This window comes from Nerophis lumbriciformis, linkage group LG03, assembly GCF_033978685.3.
Source record: "Nerophis lumbriciformis linkage group LG03, RoL_Nlum_v2.1, whole genome shotgun sequence".
NCBI lineage: Eukaryota > Metazoa > Chordata > Actinopteri > Syngnathiformes > Syngnathidae > Nerophis > Nerophis lumbriciformis.
This window is the reverse complement of record NC_084550.2, coordinates 50,128,875-50,141,040: the sequence shown is the minus strand read 5'-3', so window position 1 is coordinate 50,141,040 and position 12,166 is coordinate 50,128,875. Positions and strand designations below refer to the sequence as shown.

Genomic DNA, 12,166 nt, shown 5'->3' with positions numbered 1-12,166 from the left:
TTTTTTCCAAGGCTTTGAACCCTGCGGCTTATAAACATACAGTATTAACTTGGAATGGCACTGGTTGTAAAAAAAAAATGCATCCAAACCAGCATTACGCATTATACTTTTTTCCAACACTTTGAACCCTGCGGCTAATTTATGGCTTTTTCTTCGCTAGCGGCCATAATGTTTTGTATTCAACAAATAGTTTTCATATCATGCTGACAGAGACACTGAAAAGGTGTGTTATTGCTTTTGGACGAGTTTGGTCACTGCGGGTGCTGCGGATTTCAAATGTACTTCCTGTTTCGTGCCTTTAACCAGAAACACAACTATCCATAGCGTTCCTGCACGAAATGATTCTTCATTTATCACTCCAAGCAACTTTTGTAAGTTTTACAATATAACTAAAACAATGTCTACTTACTAAAACGTCAATTATGTGATGTCTGTAGGAGTGTTTTTCATGCATATTTTTACGTGCCATTGTAATATAATCATCCTAGCATTGTTAGCATTAGCGACTATGCTAACAGGTTTACAAGTGTCTTTGTTAGTGTTAACTTAGAATGGCATTGGTTGTAAAAAAAAAAAAAAAAAAAAAAAAAAAAGGCATTCAAACCAGCAATATGCATTATACTTTTTTCCAACGCCTTAAATCCTGCGGCTTATAAAACGATGCAGCTATATTATGGATTTTTCTTCACTAACGACCATAATGTTTTGTATTCAACAAATAGTTTTCATATCATGCTGACAGACACTAAAAATGTGTGTTATTGTTTGTGCCATGGCACCATCTTTTGGACTCTGGGTGCTGCGGATTGGAAATATACTTCCTGTTTCGTGCCTCGAACCAGACATAACTGTCCATAGCGTTTCTGCTCGAAAGGATTCTTCATTTATCACTCCATGCAAGTTTTACAATATATCTAAAACAATGTCTACTTACTAAAACGTCAATTATGTGATGTCTGTAGGAGTGTTTTTTATGCATATTTGTACGTGCAATCGTAATGTAATCATGCTAGCATTGTTAGCATCAGCGACTATGCTAACAGGTTTACAAGTGTCTTTGTTAGTATTAACTTAGAATGGCATTCTTTTTGTATTGTTTCGGGGGGGGGGGGGGTTATTGAGTCTGTTTAGCTGATTGGACATCTAACTTCCGCAGCTAGTGAAATCATGACGATGACTTCTGTTTTGTTTCAGCGGTTTTACTGCGAACAGTACACATCCCTACATAAGATAAGCAAACATAAATATGAATCATTTTCCCGCCTCATCTATATGGTGCACCCTAGGGAATTATGTCCTGGGCAATTGTCCTTGTGGTGCAAAACAATCACTGCATCAACCTCACAGCTGATGGTATGCCACTAATACCGCATAGGTATGACAAACATGTCGCCTCTAAACTCAACTGATATAACAAAGCTTAATTATGTAGATTGTTTACACTAATTGCACCACGGCAGATCAGATGCAATTGCCTGTGCATAATGTCCGTTATGGACATTTAATTGGCAGATTGAAGAGGATAAAACACGTCTTGGTGCATTCTCGTCTAAAGAATTCGGATTTTACACAGACAAAAGTGCTACTTAGCAACAACAGCACATACATCAGCAGCGTCCTCTGAAATATGGTCTAATTAGTGTGTCGCCATAGCCACCTGCACACAAGAGGCAATACTCAATATATCGCACCACTCTCTAAAATTGCGGTATGGAAATGTACAAACCCCGTTTCCATATGAGTTGGGAAATTGTGTTTGATGTAAACAAACGGAATACAATGATTTGCAAATCATTTTCAACCCATATTCAGTTGAATATGCTACAAAGACAACATATTTGATGTTCAAACTGATTAACTTTTTTTTTTTTTCAAATAATCATTAACTTTAGAATTTGATGCCAGCAACACGTGACAAAAAAGTTGGGAAAGGTGGCAATAAATACTGATAAAGTTGAGGAATGCTCATCAAACACTTATTTGGAACATCCCACAGGTGTGCAGGCTAATTGGGAACAGGTGGGTGCCATGATTGGGTATAAAAACAGCTTCCCAAAAAATGCTCAGTCTTTCACAAGAAAGGATGGGGCGAGGTACACCCCTTTGTCCACAACTGCATGAGCAAATAGTCAAACAGTTTAAGAACAACGTTTCTCAAAGTGCAATTGCAAGAAATTTAGGGATTTCAACATCTACGGTCCATAATATCATCAAAAGGTTCAGAGAATCTGGAGAAATCACTCCACGTAAGCGGCATGGCCGGAAACCAACATTGAATGACCGTGATCTTCGATCCCTCAGACGGCACTGTATCAAAAACCGACATCAATCTCTAAAGGATATCACCACATAGCCTCAGGAACACTTCAGAAAACCACTGTCACTAAATACAGTTGGTCGCTACATCTGTAAGTGCAAGTTAAAACTCTACTATGCAAAGCGAAAGCCATTTATCAACAACACCCAGAAACGCCGCCGGCTTTTCTGGGCCCGAGCTCATCTAAGATGGACTCATGCAAAGTGGAAAAGTGTTCTGTGGTCTGACGAGTCCACATTTCAAATTGTTTTTGGAAATATTCGTCATTGTGTCATCCGGACCAAAGGGGAAGCGAACCATCCAGACTGTTTGACGCAAAAACATAATCTTTTCTGGAGTAAAATTTGAGGTGAAAAAACATTTTGTGTTTCTCGGGTTCCAAAAAATATTTACCCCTAAAAAGTTTGAAGGAAAAGTTTAACATTTACATTTTCATTAGCTAGCTAACTACCGTAATTTTCGGACTATAAGGCGCACTTAAAATATTTTAATTTTCTCAAAACTTGACAGTGCGCCTAATGAACAGAATAGATTTGGTTGTGCTTACCGACCTCAAAGCTATTTTATTCGATATATGGTGAAATGTGACCAGTAGATGGCAGTCACACATAAGAGATACGTGTAGGCTGCACTATGATGGCAATATGACTCAAGTAAACAACACCAACATTTTAAATGTTCCATTGAAAATATAGAACATTACACACGGCGGCGACTTGTCCAGGGTGTGCCCCGCCTTCCGCCCGAATGCAGCCTGAGATAGGCTCCAGCACCCCCTGCAACCCCGAAAGGGACAAGCGGTAGAATATGGATGGATGGACACACTGCGCTCAAAAATCTAGAAGACTTCACTGGATGTACTGTATTTTACGGACTATAAGGCGCACTTAAAATCCTTTAATTTTCTCAAAACTCGACAGTGACCCTTATAAACTGGTGCGCCTAATGTACGGAATAATTTTGGTTGTGCTTACCGACCTCGAAGCTATTTTATTTGGTACATGGTGTAATGATAAATGTGCCCAGTAGATGGCATTCACACAAAAGAGATACATGTAGACTGCAATATGACTCAATTAAACAACACCAACATTTTATATGTTCCATTGAAAATATAGAACATTACACACGGCGCTCAAAAATCTATCCAAATGTTTTAGTACCACACCGCTTGATGGATTGTACTCTGCATCACCATACGAGTATTATTGTCTGGCGTTTTGTTTCGCAATATTATGCAAAAGCAACTTTTCTTACCTTCTGCTACCCGCTGATCTGTATTTGGGATCTGCATAAATCCTGAAAATTTGCGCGAGTCCGCCTTTGTAGTCCGTGTCGACCCCGTAGTTGGTAAGCTTCTTCTTTTTCTCTATCTTCTTGTTATGTGACATTCATCCTCTGCTGTTGTCATTTCTAATATAAAGTAGTGTAAAGTTCTTACTTATATCTGTCAGTAAACTCGCCATGAAAGCGCTAAAACATACCGGTGTAGTGAGTGTACATTATTCACCCAAGGAACTTTAGTTATTAGAGACTTCTGGTCGGACGGTTTTTCACGGGATAAGAAGATGCTGCTCCGTTATTGATTGAAGTAAAGTCTGAATGTCATTAAAACAGTTAGCTCCATCTTTTGACACTTCTTCCACTCCCGTCCTTGCACGCTACACCGCTACAACAAAGATGACGAGGAGAAGACGCAGCCGAAGGTAAGCCACGTAAATAAGGCCGCCCACAAAACGGCGAATCCTGAAGCGACTGTCAGAAAGCTTCTTGAAGATGACCTGTAAAACATAATCTATGCAACATTTTGACCAAAGAACCACCATTACATGTTATGTAGACCACAAGGAAGTGTTTTACATTTAAAAAAAATAATAATAATATGACTCCTTTAATGCGCCCTACAATCGCCTTATATATGAAAAAAGATTAAAAATAGACTATTCATCGGCAGTGCGCCTTATAATCTGGTGCGCCCTATGGTACGGTAATATAGAAATTGATCAGAGCTATTTTAGGGAGGAATGTAGTTAATTATAGAACTGGCATTTAATGTTATAGAAATTTTGAATTTAGAATCGATTCGGAATCGAATCACTACCCCCAATAATCCAATCGAATTGAATCGTGTGGTGTTCAAAAATTTACAGCCCTAATATTTATCCAGGACAGTAATAAAACGTAATAAAAACGTTCGATCCCCCCCTGCCCCCTACTATTTTTTTTTAAATACAAAAAAAATATACGTGTGAATTATAAAAATCTAAAAATGACGTGCTATCTATTTTTTATTTTTCCTATTCAATGATTTTCCCAAACAAAGTGTGAGATCACGTCCACACCTACAGTATATTTTCATGTTTAGTGAAAAGGATGACTTGTTGCCACGGCAACACCAAAGGTTGTAATGCTGATTGGCAAGCTTTACAGTCTTCGATATCTGTATGCCTCACGCATGCTAACTGGTTTATCTGCAGAGCGCCGCACAGAAACCCTAACGACAAACACCTATCTCTCTTTGTATTGTTACACCTCAGCCTTTTTTTTTCCTGCTGCTCTATCCCACACGCTTTTAACTGTGAGGGGACGGAAGAAAAGGTCAATATGTTGATTTATCTCTCCTTTACGGCAATACACGAGCAAGATACAATATATTACCAAAAGTATTTGGCCACCTGCCTTGACTCACATATGAACTTGAAGTGCCATCCCATTCCTAACCCATAGGGTTCAATATGATGTCGGTCCACCTTTTGCAGCTATTACAGCTTCAACTCTTCTGGGAAGGCTGTCCACTAGGTTGCGGAGTGTGTTTATAGGAATTTTTGAGCATTCATCCAAAAGCGCATTGGTGAGGTCACACACTGACGTTGGTCGAGAAGGCCTGGCTCTCAGTCTACGTTGTAATTCGTACCAAAGGTGTTCTATTGGGTTCAGGTCAGGACTCTGTGCAGGCCAGTCAAGTTCATCCACACCAGACTCTGTCATCCATGTCTTTATGGACCTTGCTTTGTGCACTGGTGCACAGTCATGTTGGAAGAGGAAGGGGCCCGCTCCAAACTGTTCCTGTCATGATCCGTGGTCCGGATCATGTTTTGTTTAATTATATTCTGTTAGTTTTGGACTTCTTTAGTTCCCGTCTGCGCTTCCTTGTTTGTTTTGTCACCATGACGACTCATTAGTTTCACCTGCCTCATTTGTTTGGATCACACCGGTCGCTACTCATTGTGTTCACCTGTCTCTGATTAGTGCTCGCCCGCTCACCTGCTTCCCGAGCACTAATCAGAGGCATTATTTAAGCCTGCCATTGCCGGTCAGTCGTCCTGACGACATTACTCTGTTTTTGCTCTGCCCGTGCCATAGTCCTTGATGACATTGTTCATGCTCTATCTACTGGTGTTCATTTCTTGTCCATAGTTTATGCTGCTCGTTTCACGCCACAGTACGTTTTTTTTTGTTTCATGTCCATAGTCTGCCTTAGTGTTAGTTTTTGTTTCCTTAGCCAAGTTGTGCCTCCCCTGTGAGCGCCTTTCGTTTGTCCTTTGAGTAGAAATTAAAATATGCTCCTACCTTCTGCCGGTTGCATCCCGGGAAAACAATCCTCGCAGTGAGCTGCGTAAAAGTCCACGCCATGACAGTTCCCACAAGGTTGGGAGCATGGGATTGTCCAAAACTTTTTGGTATCCTGGAGCATTCAAAGTTCCTTTCACTGGAACTAAAGGGCCAAGCCCAACTCCTGGAAAACAACCCCACACCATAATTCCTCCTCCACCAAATTTCACACTTGGTAGCTGAGTTGCTGTTCCCAAACTCTTCCATTTTCTTATAATAAAACCGGCAGTTGACTTTGGAATATTTAAGAGTGAGGAAATTTCACGACTGGATTTGTTGCACAGGTGGCATCCTGTGACAGTTCCACGCTGGAAATCACTGAGAGCGGCCCATTCTTTCACAAATGTTTGTAGAAGCAGTCTCCATGCCTAAGTGCTTGATTTTATACACCTGTGGCCGGGCCAAGTGATTAGGACACCTGGTTCTCATCATTTGGATGGCTGGCCAAATATAGTGTACCTCAATAAGTCACTATCCCTTTAGCTTGTCTTGCGCTGATGAACAGACAGAAAAAAACAAGAGCTGATATTAAGTTGCTGCAGTTTTTCTTCAGAAGACAAAAAGTCAAAGCTTTTGTGCGGCAAACAAATTCATCTGTGCATGCCCTTTAGCCGCCGGAGAGGAGGAACGAAGAGGATTGTTCAGCCAATATTCAACAATAAACTGAAAAGGTTAGACCGCTCATGTATTAGATAGATGAAAAAAACTTGTCTGCTAATGCCTTGCTCATGGGTAAGAGCAATTCATTTTGCAATAGTACTAAGTGCGGTCCTGCTCGTTATATAGAGGAGTGCATTTTATGCAAGCTCACATTGCATAAGTTAACAACCCATTTTTACACATTGCCTGCAAAAGCCACGGTCTGTATATTCCTCATCATATCACGGCTGTAACTAAGATGAGACAAAGCCAGGTCTATTTCAGATATTTACAATTAAAAACGCGCCTCGCAAAAGGGCAGCTTCCTGCCACACACTAACTTGCTAAAAGGCACAATATACACAACTACAGTCGCGATCAAAACTTTACATACACTTGTAAAGAACATAATGTCATGGCTGTCTTAGTTTCCAATCATTTCTACAACTCTTATTTTTTTTGTGATAGAGTGATTGGAGCACATACTTGTTGGTCACAAAAAACATCCATGAAGTTTGGTTCTTTTATGAATTTATTATGGGTCTACTGAAAATGTGACCAAATCTGCTGGGTCAAAAGTATACATACAGCCAGGGGCGCCGCTAGGGATTTTGGGCCCCATGAAAATAATCTTTACAGGGCCCCCAACACAGTGTCATTATTTTTTCTGTATTATAATTTCATCATCATTAGGGGCCTCTCTGGGCCCCCCTCCATCATGGGCCCCTAGAATCCGTCTCCTTTACCCCCCCTTTTCGGCGACCCTGCATACAGCAATGTTAATATTTGCTTACATGTCCCTTGGCAAGTTTCACTGCAATAAGGCGCTTTTGGTAGCCATCCACAAGCTTCTGCTTGAATTTTTGACCACTCCTCTTGACAAAATTGGTGCAGTTCAGCTAAATGTGTTGGTTTTCTGGCATCAGAATCAGATTAGTTGTATTGCCATTGTTTGAGAACGGGTTCACAAAGGAATAACATAAAACACATATAACACAGATTTGGTAATAAAAAGAGCTGTGACTGAGCTATCAGATCTTCTTATTGTTCATGTGCCTGATGGCCGAGGGAGGTGTGGGTCTGGATGGACCGTAGTCTCCTGCCTGAGGGGAGAGGGGAGAATAGCTTGTGTCCAGGGTGAGAAGAGTCAGATGTACATGGACTTGTTTCTTCAGCATTGTCCACACGTTTAAGTCAGGACTTTGGGAAGGCTATTTTAAAACCTTAAATCGAGCCTGGTTTAGCCATTCCTTTACCACATTTGACGTGTGTTTGGGGTCATTGTCCTGTTGGAACACCCAACTGCGCCCAAGACCCAACCTCCAGGCTGATGTTTTTAGGTTGTCCTGAAGAATTTGGAGGTAATCCTCCATTTTCATTGTCCCATTTACTCTCTGTAAAGCACCAGTTCCATTGGCAGCAAAACAGGCCCAGAGCATGATACTACCACCACCATGCTTGACGGTAGGTATGGTGTTCCTGGGATTAAAGACCTCACATTTTCTCCTTCAAACATATTGCTGGGTATTGTGGCCCAACAGCTCAATTTTTGTTTCATCTGAAATCACATGGACAAAGATAAGACCTTCTGGATGAAAGTTCTGTGGTCAGATGGGACAATGAAAAAGGAGGATTACCTCCAAATTCTTCAGGACAACCTAAAATCATCAACCCGGAGGTTGGGTCTTGGGCGCAGTTGGATGTTCCGACAGGACAATGACCCCAAACACACGTCAAAAGTGGTAAAGGAATGGCTAAATCAGGCTAGAATTAAGGTTTTAGAATGGCCTTCCCAAAGTCCTGACTTAAACGTGTGGACAATGCTGAAGAAACAAGTCCATGTCAGAAAACCAACAAATTAAGCTTAACTGCACCAATTTTGTCAAGAGGAATGGTCAAAAACTCAACCAGAAGCTTGTGGATGGCTACCAAAAGCGCCTTATTGCAGTGAAACTTGCCAAGGGACATGTAACCAAATATTAACATTGCTGTATGTATACTTTTGACCCAGCACATTTGCTCACATTTTCAGTAGACCCATAATAAATTCATAAAAGAACCAAACTTCATGAATGTTTTTTTTGTGACCAACAAGTATGTGACACTTTGACCCTGCACTGTCACTGTTTGACCTTAAACTTTCTTACAAACCGTGCACATTTGTTAGGAAGCTCAACATGGACAAACTACAAACATTCAATCTTGTTAGCCAGTGAAAAGCATGCGCTCAACAAACAAATTGTCACTCACCATGGCTCTGAACAGATGACTAAAAGAGTCAGGGTGGGGTTGAGGGCTTTATATAGGTGAACACACCTGCGTTCACTAATTAGGCCAAATTTGGGTCGAACCATGATCTTCAAAAGCTGGGTGTTACAGAAGGACAATGTGTTGTCTAAGCCTGAATACACTGTGTACAAAAATGACTGCTCTACACACGCAAAAGTACTATGTGAATACTTTTAGACATGTGATGGTTATTTATGGTGTAATTTACAAAATAACTGTTTTCTTAATTCCCCTTGTCAAATTGGTCCCAGCTTGTGGGCGGGGCTATGGGCTATTTAAAGGGGAACATTATCACCAGACCTATGTAAGCGTCAATATATACTTTGATGTTGCAGAAAAAAGACCTTTTTTTTTTAACCGATTTCCGAACTCTAAATGGGTGAATTTTGGCGAATTAAACGCCTTTCTAATATTCGCTCTCGGAGCGATGACGTCACAACGTGGCGTCACATCGGGAAGCAATCCGCCATTTTCTCAAACACCGAGTCAAATCAGCTCTGTTATTTTCCGTTTTTTCGACTGTTTTCCGTACCTTGGAGACATCATGCCTCGTCGGTGTGTTGTCGGAGGGTGTAACAACACGAACAGGGACGGATTCAAGTTGCACCAGTGGCCCAAAGATGCGAAAAAGTGGCAAGAAATTGGACGTTTGTTCCGCACACTTTACCGACGAAAGCTATGCTACGACAGAGATGGCAAGAATGTGTGGATATCCTGCGACACTCAAAGCAGATGCATTTCCAACGATAAAGTCAAAGAAATCTGCCGCCAGACCCCCATTGAATCTGCCGGAGTGTGTGAGCAATTCAGGGACAAAGGACCTCGGTAGCACGGCAAGCAATGGCGGCAGTTTGTTCCCGCAGACGAGCGAGCTAAACCCCCTGGATGTCTTGGCTCACATCGTCCCTTAAACTGGACAGATTAGCTTTCAGGAAAAGAGAGCGGATGAGGGTATGTCTACAGAATATATTAATTGATGAAAATTGGGCTGTCTGCACTCTCAAAGTGCATGTTGTTGCCAAATGTATTTCATATGCTGTAAACCTAGTTCATAGTTGTTAGTTTCCTTTAATGCCAAACAAACACATACCAATCGTTGGTTAGAAGGCGATCGCCGAATTTGTCCTCGCTTTCTCCCGTGTCGCTGGCTGTCGTGTTGTTTGTCGGTTTCGCTTGCATACGGTTCAAACCGATATGGCTCAATAGCTTCAGTTTCTTCTTCAATTTCGTTTTCGCTACCTGCCTCCACACTACAACCATCCGTTTCAATACATTCGTAGTCTGTTGAATCGCTTAAGCCGCTGAAATCCGAGTCTGAATCCGAGCTAATGTCGCTATAGCTTGCTGTTCTTTCCGCCATGTTTGTTTGTGTTGGCTTCACTATGTGACGTCACAGGAAAATGGACGGGTGTATATAACGATGGTTAAAATCAGGCACTTTGAAGCTTTTTTTAGGGATATTGCGTGATGGGTAACATTTTGAAAAAAACTTCGAAAAATATAATAAGCCACTGGGAACTGATTTTTAATGGTTTTAACCATTCTGAAATTGTGATAATGTTCCCCTTTAAGTTGGAAAATGCAATTTTTCTGACAGGCTGCTGTCTGTCACTGCCAGAGGAAGTTCGCAGTCCTGAGCAGGAGTTTCGGTCTCCATGCATCATCTACTGAGATTGTGGGTGCTTTGTTTCTTCCTGTTGTTGTTCACCTTTTGACACTTTTGGGATTTCAATAAATGTTTGTAAACTGTTACCAACTGTGCGCCTCACCATCCTTGACTTGAAAGTCTGATTTGCAAAGGTTACATTACCTTCACCCGAGCCGGGGTGTGACAAAGTATGTGCTCCAATCACTCTATCACAAAAAAATAAGAGTTGTAGAAATTATTGGAAACTCAAGACAGCCATGACATTACCGTATTTTTCGGACTATAAGGCACAGTCCAGTGCGACTTATATGTTTTTTTCCTTCTTTATTATGCATTTTCGGCAGGTGCAACTTATACTCCGGTGCGACTTATACTCCGAAAAATACGATATGTTCTTTACAAGTGTATGTACTTGTAAAGTACTCCTCTCCAACAGTCAATCCATCCCGGACTATCATAACACAGTCAAACATTTCACAGAGTCAAGCACAGCCAGTTATCTGCAAATCAATGTCAATAAAACAAAAGAAATATGGTTCAACCCCCCTCACCTCAGAACCCCATCATCATAAACACACAAACAGTTAAAACAGTTGACACTTTTAAATACCTGGGCGTAACCTTGGACAATGAACTCACCTTTGATCAGCACACCACGGACATTCAAAAAAGAAGTCAACAAAGACTGTCAGCCATCCGAAAACTTAAAGGACTATACGTTGCACCTCATCTCCTGTTATTACTTTACCAAAGCATTGTTCAACCCATCCTTCTGTACTGTTCCACATGTTTTTTCACCATGCTTTCTGTAACCAACCGGACCAAACTCACACGCATTACAAACATAGAAGCTAAAATCATCGGCCTACCCCAGGGGTCGGCAACCCGCGGCTCCGGAGCCGCATGCGGCTCTTTGATCACTCTGATGCGGCTCAGCTGCACACTTGCCGACCCTCCCGAATTTCCCGGGAGATTTCCGGATTTCGGTGCCTCTCGCAGAAAACTCCCGGGATTAATATTCTCCGATTTTCACCCTAACAATAATAATAAGGGCGTGCTATGATGGTACAGCATTTAGCGCCCTCTACAATCTGCACAAATAGCGTGCCAGGCAAGCCTTTTCTTGTATGCATCTTCTGCTTGCACACGTAAGTGACAGCAAGGCATACTTGGTCAACAGCCACACAGGTTACACTGACGGTGGCCATATAAAACAACTTTAAGACTCTTACTAATAATGCGCCACACTTTGAACCAAAACCAAACAAGAATGACAAACACATTTCGGGAGAACATCTGCACCTTAACACAACATAAACACAACAGAACAAATATCCAGAATCCCATGCAGCCCTGACTCTTCCGGGCTACATTATACACCCCTGCTACCACCAAACCCCGCCCCCACCCCAACCCTGCTCCCCCACACATCAACCCCCCCCCTCCGTGCGTTGGTTGAGGTGGGCTGGGTTTGGTAGTGGGGGTGTTTAATGTAGCCCGGAAGAGTTAGGGCTGCATGGGATTCTGGGTATTTGTTCTGTTGTGTTTATGTTGTGTTACGGTGCAGATGTTCTCCCGAAGTGTGTTTGTCATTCTTGTTTGGTGTGGGTTCACAGTGTGGCGCATTATTAGTAAGAGTGTTAAAGTTTTTTATACCGTCA

The 12,166-nt window shown here is 41.7% G+C and overlaps 1 protein-coding gene across 3 annotated transcripts in view; it reads right to left on the bottom strand.

The window, feature by feature from the left end:
• Positions 1-12,166, bottom strand: part of syn2b (synapsin IIb) — a 261,009-nt gene that overhangs the window by 214,604 nt on the left and 34,239 nt on the right. Inside the window, exon 1 of one of the 3 annotated variants that reach the window (XM_061938628.2) lies at positions 8,819-9,297. The exons of the other annotated variants lie outside the window; for them this stretch is intronic. Coding sequence (XP_061794612.2) covers positions 8,819-8,922 — 104 coding nt within the window. The 5' untranslated portion in view covers positions 8,923-9,297. Of the gene's footprint in view, positions 1-8,818; positions 9,298-12,166 lie in introns of those variants that run through there. 3 annotated transcript variants of the gene reach the window in all.